Source organism: Ilyonectria robusta, assembly GCF_021365365.1.
Source record: "Ilyonectria robusta strain PMI_751 chromosome Unknown BGZ61scaffold_31, whole genome shotgun sequence".
NCBI classification, from domain to species: domain Eukaryota; kingdom Fungi; phylum Ascomycota; class Sordariomycetes; order Hypocreales; family Nectriaceae; genus Ilyonectria; species Ilyonectria robusta.
In genome coordinates this window covers 37,724-50,139 of record NW_025764465.1, presented here as the reverse complement: position 1 = coordinate 50,139, position 12,416 = coordinate 37,724, and the positions used below count along the sequence as shown (strand labels likewise).

Genomic DNA, 12,416 nt, shown 5'->3' with positions numbered 1-12,416 from the left:
TTCGATGCATACCACGATATTGGTGATATCGTTATACTGAATAATAACCCAGTTGCGGCCCAACACCACCCAGCAAGGCTACCTCTCTTGTAAGGCTGACTGCCCAGCTGCGCCACGCGTCCATGAGCCCTTTTCTCAATCATCCGACGCGCATCTTTCTTCAATCAAACATCCCCTCCAGCCGTCACTGGCACAGGTTAATAACGCCAAAATCCGACCATGGACCAACTTGCAGCGTTAACGGAGAATGAGGACCATGAATCTCAGCATCCTCACGTCGGCAGGAAGCGCCGACGACTCGATTCCCCGGAAATGGGGCTTTCTCCAGAAGACGAAGAGCCGCCGACACGAGAGAGAACCATGGACATCATCCCTCCAACGACGTTGAAGACAATGGTCATTCATGCGGTACGGTGTGATTCTGCTCTATCGGGGCATGGGGGACACAATAGTGAGACCGTGTATCTCGATCAGCCACGGTTGTTTAAGGGCGACAGTCGTGCGAGCGCTTTGCGTGGCCAAGTGGAGCTTCCTGATGATATCGATGAGTACTTGGAGACTTATGACGATGTCAACCTAATCATCCGACGGCGTTACGATTGCTTCAACTTCCACGCCCAATGCGAAGAATTATTTGAACGACTTCCGCAACCAATCCATCCACGACTCCCTCCCAATGTCCGATCCTACTTCTATATCCTCCCAAACGACTCCGATTTTGCTCCCTCATATGGCGAAGATCTTATACCATCAAGGGAGTTGGCGAGGGCTATGGACACGCTATCAGTACACGACGTTACGTTTGCGGGATGGCAGACGAATTTTAGTCCACCGTATTTACAGTTATACCAGAACGCCACCCTACTCATGAGCATCGCACAGAACTTTCTTAACAAAAGTGGCCTGAGTTGTGTTGAGCAGTTGATTCGGTATATCACAGAGACTTCTGGACTTGAATATGAAGAGGCAGATGAATTATTCTCCCAAGGTCTCGTAAACGAGAAGCACCTGGCAAAACTATTCAAGTCGAACGACATTCTGGTTCGATTCGAAGAAGGACACGCTGTCGCATGCGTCTCGACGAAATGCACTTTCCATCAAACGACCTACCCGAGTTTGACGTGTTACAGTTGGGCTTTTGATGGGAGGTTTTACAAAGTGGAAAGCCGTCTCACTGTCCAATGGCCTTTCAATGCCCGTGGGTCTATACCAATCACGTCACTGCCTATCTACCCCTTAAAGTTCGATTCCACCAAGGAGTTGGAAACAACTCTGCGGAATCGTGGAGCCATGTTTTGGGCGTGTCGAAAAGGACATTTCGTTGGTTATGATGCGCCAAAGGCATCATTCGACATTCAAGTTGTGAGATTCATAAATCCTTGACGTTGGGAACGTATGCCGTCGCTAATAAATCCAGTCCAACGCAAGATATATGATAGATATGGAAACGTATCGGGAACTTCATGGGCTCAATCAAAATGAAGAAATCCGCCCAGAAAGTGACCTCGATAAGGAGTCTATGGATCAGGAAGTTCCGCCGGAAGACCCTTTCCTTCTGCTACTTCCCGCCAAAGTCCGGGGTTATGGATTACATGACAAGAAGTGGAGTTAGGGAATTACTGGGATTTTGACGGAGTGGCCGAGAAACTAATACTTGCTTCGTTTAGGGACCCTCTACATCAGACACCTCCATGAGATACAATGGAACAAGAAGGCGTTTGAGCAATTGGTTTTGGATCCACACAAGAAAGAGCTCGTCGAGGCCATGGTTCGCATTCACTTATCTTCGACGGCGTCTCCCGACATGATTGAAGGAAAGGGGAAGGGACTAATCATTCTTCTTCATGGTGGTCCGGGTACCGGAAAGACACTAACCGCAGAGAGCGTGGCAGAGTTAGCCGAGAGGCCGCTATATCGTGTCACTTGTGGTGATATTGGAACAGATCCCGAGAGTGTAGAGCGGTATTTAGACTCGGCTCTATACATCGGAAAAATCTGGAAAGCTGGTGAGTATCCTTTCAACTCCGACTATTTAGCAACAGCAACTGAGTCAAATAGTCGTTCTCCTGGATGAGAGTGACGTGTTCCTCGAAGAACGTGAGAAGACTGATCTGCAGCGAAACGCCCTGGTCTCCGTTTTTATCCGCGTCCTCGAGTATTACGAAGGGATTCTGATTCTCACATCCAATCGTGGTATGTATTATTAACTCCCGCAGACATTTCCTTTCTTGCATGGTCTCCATTTGCAAGCTGCTAAATTAACTCTGCAACAGTGGGTATATTCGACGAAGCTTTCAAGTCCCGCGTACAACTTGCAATGCACTACCCCCCACTTGACGAGAAGGGAAGATGGCAGATTTGGAACAACTTCTTCAGACTTCTGGAGAAGAAAGATTCGAGTGCAGATACCCGATTTTCTCACACAACAGTGCTTGAGGAAGGGGAGGACGTCAACATTGAAGAGTTGAAGGATAAGATCGATGTATTGGCAAAAGAGAAGCTGAATGGCCGCCAAATCCGGAATGCGATCACGGCCGCGAGGCAACTGGCTCGTTTCCGCAACAAGCCCTTGGGATATACACATCTGGACCAGACAATTCGGGTAGTAGATGAGTTTGAGTCGTACGTTGAAAAGACACAGGGGAACAAGGCAGGAGACTATGCACGGGCAACAGGTATACGGCTAGAATGATATTTGATGAGCTGGGAAATATGTATGGAATTCGCAGTAAAAAAAACCTTGTTGCATATAATTGTGTCTGTTACCCACGTATTTTGGCTTCTGGGTGAATGGTATAGTTTGAGATTGATTGTTTGTTTTACTTATAGGCTTTTATATGCTTCTCCAAATCGCTACACCCAGGGGATTAGACATCCTATCTCACTTTCCGTTACTGACGTCAAAACTAAGGTCGCGCTCTTCTTCCTCCAGCGTTCTGTGAAGAAAGAGAACAAAGTCGATTCTTTCGAACCCTCCCGCTGTCGGTATAGTCGTCCGAAATGGTGTACATTCGGTGCTGAGATATATTCTTTTTGGATGCCTCCATTAACTCAGGCATGTGTTTAGTGAACTTCGAGGATGTGGAGAGCATCGCATGCGGCCGCTGTATGATGGTCTTGCTGTTGCCGACTTGTAGGGTTCTTACGGAACTCTTTGTGTAATTGCTATTGAGACCGGAGTTCCTAGTCGGTCGTGTACTGTCGAGAGTTAGTACTAAATCCTTTTGAATTCCAGAGATTGAAGATGCCTTTGTAGGCGTGATTTGTATTTATCAGCCGGATACGTAGCCCAGGGTGGTCGTGTAACTACGGCGACGTTCTGTGGCGCCGGACTGGTCATGGCAACTTCTTCGGGGGGTCCATCAAGACTGGATTCGTCGTCCGAGGAGTCTTTGTCCAAGGGTAGGACCTGACGAGCGGCGACACGGGCGATCTCGGGGTCGCGTCCGTTGTCGAGATAGCCGACCAAGATGGCATCCCCCGAACCGGGACGGACCTTCTAGCGATTAGACTTGTCGCCATCGTCGAGAGAGGCAAGACTCAGACTGACTGCAGCTGGGGGAATTTCTGGGGGAGGACTCGGGGAGGGTTCGAGCCGAGGACGGAGTGGAGTCATGAGGGGGTTGTCGCGAGGGACCTCTTCATCCGGATCGTAGGTCCCGATGTTGATGACATTTAGCTGCGAATCGAATTTGAGGCCGTCTTTGCCGAGTTGGGGCTTCTTGTAGAACTCCATAATCCTATTCGCTATTGATTGGTCATACGCTTCCTGTAACATAGGTTAGCACCAGAGCCTCGGATGATACGCGGTACAGGCTGGCAGGAGTGATGGAGCACACCTTTGTGGGAGACATATGAAATAAATGTCGCTCAAACTTGCTGCTATAACGGGCTGCCAGTATGGTGTCGACTTCATTCGTAGCGAGGGTAATATTAGAGATACTATTAGTAAGTTGGTCAGAATTCTAATGGAGCTTTACGTCGCCCGTCGCCCATGGTCCGTCGCGAGTGTGGCAAAAAAGAAGCAAGAGGAGAACATACAGGTTCATCCTCATTCTCACGCGATCACTGAAAGGGACGTTGGCCTGCCAGGAGAGGCGGGTAAAGTTGTGTGTGTCTTGGACCACGCTTTGGTGGACGATCTCATGCACCTGGCTGGCGTTGGATTCGCGCATTAGTCGCCGATGCATCATCTGGCCGGCCTGAGTTATATCCTGCATGTTGGCCGCCATCGGTGGAGGTCTGTGGGATTCTACAACAAGTCGTGGTCGAGGCAGTCCGTCCACGTATGTCGCGCGGGATGGGATTGTATCTTAGACCGGAACAGAAGTAGCAGCCGTAGAAAGTCACGCTGCCGATGGTTCCCAGGATACGGGCCAAGGTGAGTCAATGATGGATGAGGTGAGAATGTTTACCAGAGCAGGCAGAGTTAAAATGGGCCGTGGCAGCTATACTCCAAAGTCATTGGCTGGCATCCTGGGCTGCCTTGTGCTCATCCCTGTTAACTGCATGTTGACTGCAGGAAGCATCTGTGGCCTCCAGCTCAGCCCCAAGCTCAGCCTCATAGGGCAGATTTCAGTTCCAACTCTGGGGATTGCCGTCTTTGCAAAGCTTTCCCTCACTTCCGGTAGGGACTCTTATCTCAGAACCTACAGACACATGGATACAGAGAACTGACCTAAATTACGAAATCGATATGGCATTATTTTGCAAACCCTTCGCGCTATCGTTGGCTAAGCCGTATGTAGTCTGCGCGAATAACGAAAATCGCGGTGCTTGCTAAGTCTATTAGAAGCCACGACGTCGCCGGTGAGGCATTCTGCGACGCTTTCCGCTACCTGGAAGTGGAATTTACGGGTAACGCCAAGGCTCTTGCTTGGCTGAAGACAGTCAAGGCGACTTCCATGGATGAGTTGGTCGAGACCACGAAAGATGTGGAAAACAAATACCTCAAATCATCCTAGGTCAAAAAAGGCCTCGCGAAATGGGTCCAGGGACTCTCGGTCAGAGTTTTGTACTATGGGAAGATACTAGACACTCTGTCACAACACCATCCCGAATACGTCTCTCTAGTTTGGGGAATGATCAAGTTCGTATTGATGGTGAGTGAGCGACAGATGAATCTCGATAATGCACACCCAAAAAACTTGGAGTTTCATACTGACGATCAACAGGGCGTCATTAACCATGGAAATCTTGTTGTGCAATTCTCAAGGGCACTGACGATGATCGCTGATGTGCTGCCACGAGCGAAGCTAAGCGCTGAACTATACCGCACCAAAGACATGAAAGACGCCATTGCGAGTTTATACGCGCACATAATATTGTTTCTAAAACAGGCTATAAAGTGGTACAATGTTGGCCCGGCTGGCCGTGCTCTCACTGCACTATTCAAGCCATTCGAACTACGTTACAAAGACACCGTTGAACAGATTGAGCAGTGCGCCAAGACCATCGACGATCTGGCTGGTATTTTAGTCAAGGCCGAGGTCCGCGAAATCAGTGTTTCTCTGCATGACCAGAGTCAGAGAATGATTGCAATGGAGACCAGATTGCAGGAGATGCAGACCAGGTTCGAGGCTTCGCATGCAGATCTCACTGTCGCTGTAGGAAAAGTCCTTCAGTCTTGGAGCAGTACGGTGCCCTTACTATGAACTGAGACTGAAATGCTGACAATTATCTCAGCTAGCTCGCAGAAAATTGATCAGATTCATGTAGATGTGAGGTACATGAAGCCTCGTATCGGGGAAATGCATCTCAAGGATATGCTAGACACCATGAGGCCCAATAGGTCACCAGAGGAATCTCTTCAGCGGCATAGATCAATCATTCGAAGATCATCTACATGGCGAAGCCGGAACCAAGGCACACTTCATATTCTGCAGATCATAGGACAATGGATCACCAGTCCCCAATCCTCCTTGCTCGTTCTGCGAACCCAGCCAAGAGCACAGGCCCAAGTCAAAGAGATAGCCACGGAAGTTATCGGGCTGTTGCGACCACGGACTGAACAAGTCATATGGTACCTCTCGGCTACCAATATTGACGAAGGCGACATGGCTTGCACGGGAGAGGTGCTGCGGAACTTAGCATTCCAATTGATGAAGCTGGCTCCAGATCTAATGAGCTCGGGTTCCGAAAACCTGAGTATAACCAAACTATCTGCTTCGCATAGCGAAGATGAGTGGCTAAACCTATTGTGCTGGATCCTCGGACATCTCAGCTCATGTTTCGTTATCGTTGAGGCCGAGGATGTATCCAAGAATGAAGGGGACTCTGGAAAGCTCATGGAGCTACTCCAAAGACTCGAAAAGCGATTCAATGAGATGAGGACGGTTGTGAAGCTGCTCGTTGTCAGTTACAACAGTTCTTGGCCCTCTGATCGGACATCAGCCAAGGTTGTTGATGTTCAGTGGGAGCAGCCGGTTCCAAAACGGATGAGAAAACCCGGGCCTCGTTCTATCTTTCGCGGTTCCTCTTGGGATAGAGTTGGGCGTTCAGGTTAACGTATCAGGCCTTCCCAGTACATTGGTCACGTTCTTCAATATTAGCATACGCAAGTAGCACAGAGATGCGTGAATAAAAGCAAACATTTATGGTAACGACAGCAATTAGACTGACTAGTCTACTGGCCACTTCAAAATCATGAAACAACAACCTCTTGACTATGTACAATTTCCCATCAATTTGAATTGAATTTATCCACCAGTCCCCAATCCTCCTGATTCCAACATTTTTGAACAGCACTATTTCACGGTGATGGAAGATGAGCCGCTGCTCTGATATCCCTCCGTGGCGACAACCTGATAGTTGTGGGTTCCCAACTTCAAGCCAAGCTTAGACCAAGCGTTGAAATGATTTGCCATATTGACGGAGCCTCCAACGCGCTTGGAAGTGCGAACGGACCAGTATTGTTCAAACGTGGCTGTGCCGCTAATCGAAGGCTGGTTGACTCGAGTGGTCTTGAGAATATCGTATGTGCCGCCGTCAGTGGTGACGGAGCCGATCTTGGTGGCGGCAGAGGACGGGTTGTACGTGCCGTACGACTCGACCACGTAGTACTCGATGAGAGGGCTTGTAGTCCAGCCATAGACGGCGAGGTAACCGTTGCCGCTCGGGCTGAAGGTGCCAGAGTATGTGATAGTCCTGGCAGTTCCGGGGTTCCATCCCTTTCCTCCAACAAAGTTGCCGCTGTTCTTCCAGGAAACGCTGTACGCACCAGCAGCGCCGTTGGTGTAAGTGACGGTGCCGCCACCGTCGGTCCAGAAGGAGTAGTAGTATCCGTTGCTGTACCCGGTACTGCTTGGGGTGCCAGCACGCGGAAGGAGCTCGTTGAGGTCGGGTACCTCAGTGTCGTTGAAAGGGAGGGAGAGAACTGCGGTGACCGCAGAGAGGCAAAGGACAAGCTTTGAGAACGAGAACATGGCGACGGCAATGGTGGATATTCTGACGAATATTCCGAATGCTTTGACATGGAGAGGGGTGATTCTCAGTGTTTGAGAGACATGGCGGACGACTTATATAGCTTTCTCTATATGAGTGGGACTATACGAGTGGGACTACCTGAGGTCTGATGGCACCATTTCCCCCTATTTTACATAGCCCACTTAAATCGCTTGGGATGAATTAATGCACCAATACACCTTCCTTTCCACCGTCCACCAAAACGAAAAGAGGACTCACCTGAATCTTAATCCACATGACAAGAAGTTGGAGGAAAAGACGGGAATTCGCGTCATGGACGAAAGTACATTTAGCCTAATACCCGTCCACAACGAATAGATTATTGGAAATTGCAGGTTCCAGAATGACGCACCGAGTTTTCCATCTATTAAGTCCGTGCCGGGCGAACTAAACACAAAACATCAGGGGTGATCATTACTGGATCGGTCCTCGGAACGTCGGCATTCATGCCGCAGATGATCTAGGGTCGACCCGCGGAGGGACACGCCCCGCTGGTGGGAACCAATGAGGATCACATTGGCATTTGCTTCGGCAATGTGATCTTAGTAGCTTAAATATACTGCGGAGTAAATCTGCCTAAATAGCCTCGTGGCACGATTGCCGTGTCCCTGCGTGTACAAGGACCGGCGTCCCGAGGTTCTAGCCCGTGATGGTGGGACTACCAGGGGTTATCCTTGTCCGTATTCGGAAGGCGGCAAGCGTAGAGTGTCCTGACATGTCGGTGAGATCATCCAGACTTTCCAGACAACTGGTTTTTGTATTTACCCGGCTTTCAACTCCATAAACTTGTTGTCGTGATGAGATGGTTGGGTTGGTTTCCTTTGGTCCGGACACCCGGCATCGCGGACCGTGTTTGGAACGGATGGGCAGGTATTGGGAAGTAGAAGCGACGAGGAGATGAATCAACATAGCCGAAACTTTACCCTAAAAGGCCCGAGTGCTACTATTTTCAATAGTATATGTATAAATATCAACATCTGCAACTTCAAGTTCTTGGATCTTTTCGCACTACTTTTGTCACAACAAACACACAAACACTCACTGCCTTCTTTCCGAGACAACACAATCGTCATGTATAAGCTCAGCGTCATCTTATCCTTCCTGTTCGCACAGGGTTCGGTTGCTGGGTTAGTGACAAGACAGAGTTGCCCGGCTATCCATGTCTTTGGTGCCCGAGAAACGACTGTATCTCCCGGGTACGGCTCGGCAGGCACTGTTGTCAACCTGATCCTCAATGCGCACCCAGGTGCTACTTCTGAGGCCATCACCTATCCTGCATGTGGCGGTCAGAGCAGCTGTGGCGGTATCAGCTATGCCAACTCTGTGGTGACCGGTACGAATGCTGTTGCCTCTGCGGTGAACTCGTACAATAGCCGGTGCCCTACCACCAAGCTTGTTTTGGTTGGGTATTCCCAGGTAAGTGGATAGTGCTCCATTCCCGATTTTACACACAGCCGAATTTGGTCTCCAAGATAAATACAACATTATCTGATGATTTGAATGCAGGGCGGCCAAATCTTCGACAACGCTTTCTGTGGAGGAGGCGACCCCAACCAGGGCCTCTCCAACACCGCCGTTCTCCTCTCTGCCTCTGCGGTGAACATGGTCAAGGCAGCAATCTTCATGGGAGACCCTCGGTACATCTATGGTCTGCCATATGAAGTTGGCACATGCAGGGCGAAAGGCGTAAGTCACGGTTCCATAGTATTTATTCCTACTGCGACGTACACCCAGTCGGGTATATGGTTGTGGCCTCTCTCTTCGTTTCTCCCAGTACCATTATTTTGAAAAGGAAGACTACGTTTGATGCTAACATTACTCCTAGTTTGATCCACGTCCGGCCGGATTTTCTTGCCCTTCTGCCAGCAAGATCCAATCCTACTGTGATTCCCAAGACCCGTACTGTTGCAACGGAAATGACGCCGCCCACCATCAGCAATACGGCTCCATCTACGGACAAGCTGCATTGCAGTTTGTTAACGCAAAACTGAATGCGTGAGAAGGGTACTAGCTGTGGGGTGGGGTGGTTTTATCGGCCGAGCCAGACTGTATGGCGAATCCTACGTTTTGGACAAAGTTGTTCTTTGGGGTAAAATATTTGGACACTCTCTATCGCGCACAAGTATTGTATTCTTTTCTTGATACAACAGCCTCGTGTCTGTTCTTAGTTAGCTTCTCAATTATGAAACAAAATTTTGTTGTGACACTCCTCTGCTCCCAGAAGCTCACCATCGTAAGATTGTAAGCTAAAGTTTCTTCCGGCCTGCACGATATCAAACGCTCCCTACTCTGGCCCGGCATAGCTACTTTAAATTGGACGAGGTCGGATTACTGATTTTCCAAGTCACCTAGTACTGCTTGAAGTGTGACAGCATACTGTGCTTGTCCAACAATATCACAGTTCTGATCATAGACATCCATAGAGGCTAGAAAAGGCTATGATCGCATTACCAAACTGATTACCAAAAGTGGAATGCGCACTCCCGATCGCGTAGCTCGTAATATGCCTGAATAGTGAAATGAGATCTGTGCTCCAGACACACCGAGTAGGCCGTACGTAATAATCACAAAAAATATGATTTAATTTCGGTAGCAGTGGGTAGGCTGAATATATTCACATTGTGGTTTCAACATCATCACATGTCGAATGTGACGAAAGCCAATTTCCATCTCAGCCATCTAAATGGAGTAATCATTTTTCAGGGCATGATAACGTGCGTGACAAGGCTCGGGTCAGCGGAGCACCACCCCTCACCGTCCAAAGCTCACACCTTCAAACATTCAACTTCATTCACTTGATGCATTCAAAGATAATTGAAAATTTACTTGGTCACATTTCACCCCAGGGTATTTGAGTACTCCCCGACCACGATGCCGCCTGATACGTCGTCCCTTCCAAAAGGACTACTCAATAACAACGGTCGCTGTGTGCCACTCGCCCTTGTTCTCGATTGGAATGATCATGATGTCCGAGTTTACTGCCCGTACTGTTTCCGCATACATTGTCATGGGGTCGCTGATCGCCCTTGGACACGTCAAACGCGTCAATCTCACTGTGATCGAGGCCGCCTTGAAGAACGCGGCTCGCGCCGGTATCAGATGTGCTATCCATATGAAGATCCGGCAAAAGCCGAGTGTGCCTACGAGCTCGACAAGAAAAATGGGTGATTCGTTATAGTGGATGTGATAGGACTTGAAGACGACGAGGATGAAGGGTCATATGATCAGAAAGAAGCCACCGTAACGGATGCTAACGACGTGGAAGAGATGCAAGAGCAACTCGACAATCTCACTGTTCATGACTCTGAAAGAGCCCAAGGGATGCCAGACCCAGATGAAAATGATGAAGATCCCTGGGAGAACCGTACATGGAGACTCAGCATATTCTTTTCCTTTTGCATCAATGATGATGTCGAGGGCGTTGAGGACCTCACCAAAACATATCAGGACCCTTTCATCGCGGCAACAAATATACATGGGGAGAATTGCATTTCCTTTGCCGCAATAGAAGGACACTTTGAGATGCGATTCCTTTGCGAGAAAGGTGGGGACTTGAATAATGTCAACAAAAAAAAAGAGGACGCCCTTAATGGAGGCGGCTCTGTGGGGAAGATTAAGAGCAGTCCAATTCTTGGTCGCCAATGGCGCCAATCCGAATCTCAAAGACGAGAGCGGAAGAAATGCGTTGTTCTACGCGCTGCCATCTACAGCCACTAAAGCGATGAGGGAAAGGAAAACCGAGTGTACTGAAAGAAGCGACGCGGAGACCAATCGAAGAATCATTGCAATTAGACTACGCCGCTATGAGCCCCCTAGCACTACGGGCCAGTACTCTAGCACGAACCAGGAATCAAGACCCGGCCGATATGTTCTGGAACGAAATTCATCACAGCATGAGATTACATACTATGCGCACACGACTACGTACGATGTCGCAGACAAGAACAAATCCATCGCTCGAATGGACCGGGGCAGGGTGTTCCCGATAGTCAGCGCCGCTAGTGGCTGGAGAACTGATTTCTCCGTCGACGACATTATCGACAACGAGCTCTGGATGCGCCGAGTTATGGAACTCTCTGTACTGATCGACTACGACTTGCCCACACACATATACGATAAGGCAGCATCTCCTGGGTCTTTCTTAGCTTCGCATGCTGAGAAGAAGCTTGTTGCATATTACGTTGACAGGCACATGGTGATTCCAGAGGTGTTGATAAACCGTGTCGGCCCAGAGAAAAGAGGAGAATGGACACAAGAACACATAGAACTGCAGGACCTTGTTAAAGTTCAACCCAGACTTCCAACAGTGATTGCGAGGATTTGTGTGAGTCGGGCGGTTTGTGCCGATTGCAGACGATTCTTAAGTCAGGTTGAAGAAAAACTAGGCATCGCCTTCCAGATTGAAAATTGTTGACTTGATATGACAGAAGTCGGCCTTGAAGGACTAGCAGGTGTTGATGAAACCAAAAACAAGATTGAGATGAGGATAGGGAAGTGCGACGTAACTGACATTAGTATCGATTTGACCTTTAACCAACGTCACTAAGTGAGAGAAAACTAATAGTCAAGAAGTGCGGTCTGATTTGGGTGTGTTGAAGGTTTAGTTCATCCGTATCTCTGGCTATTGAGAATCCTGGGCGCCCAGGTAAGATGACCGTTGAGTCTGGAAGAACTGGTGATGCAGGTGGCGTTGGGTGGTTTGGTGCAGATTACCCTTGACCCGTGCTGAGAAAAAAAGGCGCCTGGGCCGCGGCCATGACATGTTATGATAGCCTTTTCCAATACGAAGTAACATTCCTTTCAGTCGTAAGCCTGAAATTAGGTCACGAGCAGAAATTCAAGGCTAATCAAAGAGCAGAAAGGAAAGGTACATTTAACCTTGCCTAATTTATGCTGCAATGGAAGTCCCAGCATTTCTCATGACGCATGGGCTGGTTTTATTTTACAGTCAA

General features: G+C 48.9%; 6 protein-coding genes across 6 annotated transcripts; 4 read left to right on the top strand and 2 right to left on the bottom strand.

The window, feature by feature from the left end:
* Positions 1 to 312: 312 nt before the first annotated feature.
* On the top strand, positions 313 to 2,692 carry BGZ61DRAFT_367025 (P-loop containing nucleoside triphosphate hydrolase protein; the record flags this gene model as incomplete). The annotated part of the gene is made up of 6 exons (XM_046241741.1): positions 313 to 1,362; positions 1,418 to 1,607; positions 1,668 to 2,006; positions 2,059 to 2,193; positions 2,274 to 2,399; positions 2,442 to 2,692. The coding sequence occupies 6 exons, from the start codon at positions 313 to 315 to the stop codon at positions 2,690 to 2,692; spliced, it is 2,091 nt and encodes a 696-aa protein (XP_046097031.1).
* Positions 2,693 to 3,308: 616 nt separating this feature from the next.
* On the bottom strand, positions 3,309 to 4,402 carry BGZ61DRAFT_140866 (uncharacterized protein). Its single transcript, XM_046237279.1, has 3 exons — positions 4,042 to 4,402; positions 3,840 to 3,942; positions 3,309 to 3,769 (listed from the first exon to the last, which is right to left on the bottom strand). The coding sequence occupies exons 1-3, from the start codon at positions 4,230 to 4,232 to the stop codon at positions 3,500 to 3,502; spliced, it is 564 nt and encodes a 187-aa protein (XP_046097030.1). The 5' UTR covers positions 4,233 to 4,402; the 3' UTR covers positions 3,309 to 3,499.
* Positions 4,403 to 4,696: 294 nt separating this feature from the next.
* BGZ61DRAFT_538852 (uncharacterized protein) lies at positions 4,697 to 6,506 on the top strand (the record flags this gene model as incomplete). Its single annotated transcript, XM_046254699.1, has 5 exons — positions 4,697 to 4,740; positions 4,793 to 4,916; positions 4,965 to 5,102; positions 5,175 to 5,634; positions 5,686 to 6,506. The coding sequence occupies 5 exons, from the start codon at positions 4,697 to 4,699 to the stop codon at positions 6,504 to 6,506; spliced, it is 1,587 nt and encodes a 528-aa protein (XP_046097029.1).
* A 240-nt stretch (positions 6,507 to 6,746) lies between these two features.
* Positions 6,747 to 7,424, bottom strand: BGZ61DRAFT_367243 (Xyn11A, glycoside hydrolase family 11 protein; the record flags this gene model as incomplete). Its single annotated transcript, XM_046241766.1, has 1 exon — positions 6,747 to 7,424. One exon carries the CDS (start codon positions 7,422 to 7,424, stop codon positions 6,747 to 6,749), a length of 678 nt encoding a protein of 225 aa, XP_046097028.1.
* A 1,060-nt stretch (positions 7,425 to 8,484) lies between these two features.
* Positions 8,485 to 9,501, top strand: BGZ61DRAFT_509998 (catalytic core domain of acetyl xylan esterase from Trichoderma Reesei). Its single transcript, XM_046252038.1, has 3 exons — positions 8,485 to 8,880; positions 8,971 to 9,150; positions 9,290 to 9,501. Exons 1-3 carry the CDS (start codon positions 8,536 to 8,538, stop codon positions 9,461 to 9,463), a joined length of 699 nt encoding a protein of 232 aa, XP_046097027.1. The 5' UTR covers positions 8,485 to 8,535; the 3' UTR covers positions 9,464 to 9,501.
* An 834-nt stretch (positions 9,502 to 10,335) lies between these two features.
* BGZ61DRAFT_498939 (ankyrin repeat protein) lies at positions 10,336 to 11,878 on the top strand (the record flags this gene model as incomplete). The annotated part of the gene is made up of 3 exons (XM_046251340.1): positions 10,336 to 10,600; positions 10,643 to 11,008; positions 11,088 to 11,878. 3 exons carry the CDS (start codon positions 10,336 to 10,338, stop codon positions 11,876 to 11,878), a joined length of 1,422 nt encoding a protein of 473 aa, XP_046097026.1.
* Between the last annotated feature and the right edge of the window lie 538 nt (positions 11,879 to 12,416).

Bases quoted from the DNA above. Each gene is read 5' to 3' on its own strand.
- BGZ61DRAFT_140866 (XM_046237279.1), bottom strand. From the start codon at position 4,232: ATGGCGGCCAACATGCAGGATATAACTCAGGCCGGCCAGATGATGCAT. The intron at 3,943-4,041 runs GTATGTTCTCCT...ACTTACTAATAG, and splicing joins GTGAGAATGAGGATGAACCT to TATCTCTAATATTACCCTCG. The intron at 3,770-3,839 runs GTGTGCTCCATC...CCTATGTTACAG, and splicing joins TTCATATGTCTCCCACAAAG to GAAGCGTATGACCAATCAAT.
- BGZ61DRAFT_509998 (XM_046252038.1), top strand. From the start codon at position 8,536: ATGTATAAGCTCAGCGTCATCTTATCCTTCCTGTTCGCACAGGGTTCG. The intron at 8,881-8,970 runs GTAAGTGGATAG...ATTTGAATGCAG, and splicing joins TTTTGGTTGGGTATTCCCAG to GGCGGCCAAATCTTCGACAA. The intron at 9,151-9,289 runs GTAAGTCACGGT...CATTACTCCTAG, and splicing joins GCACATGCAGGGCGAAAGGC to TTTGATCCACGTCCGGCCGG.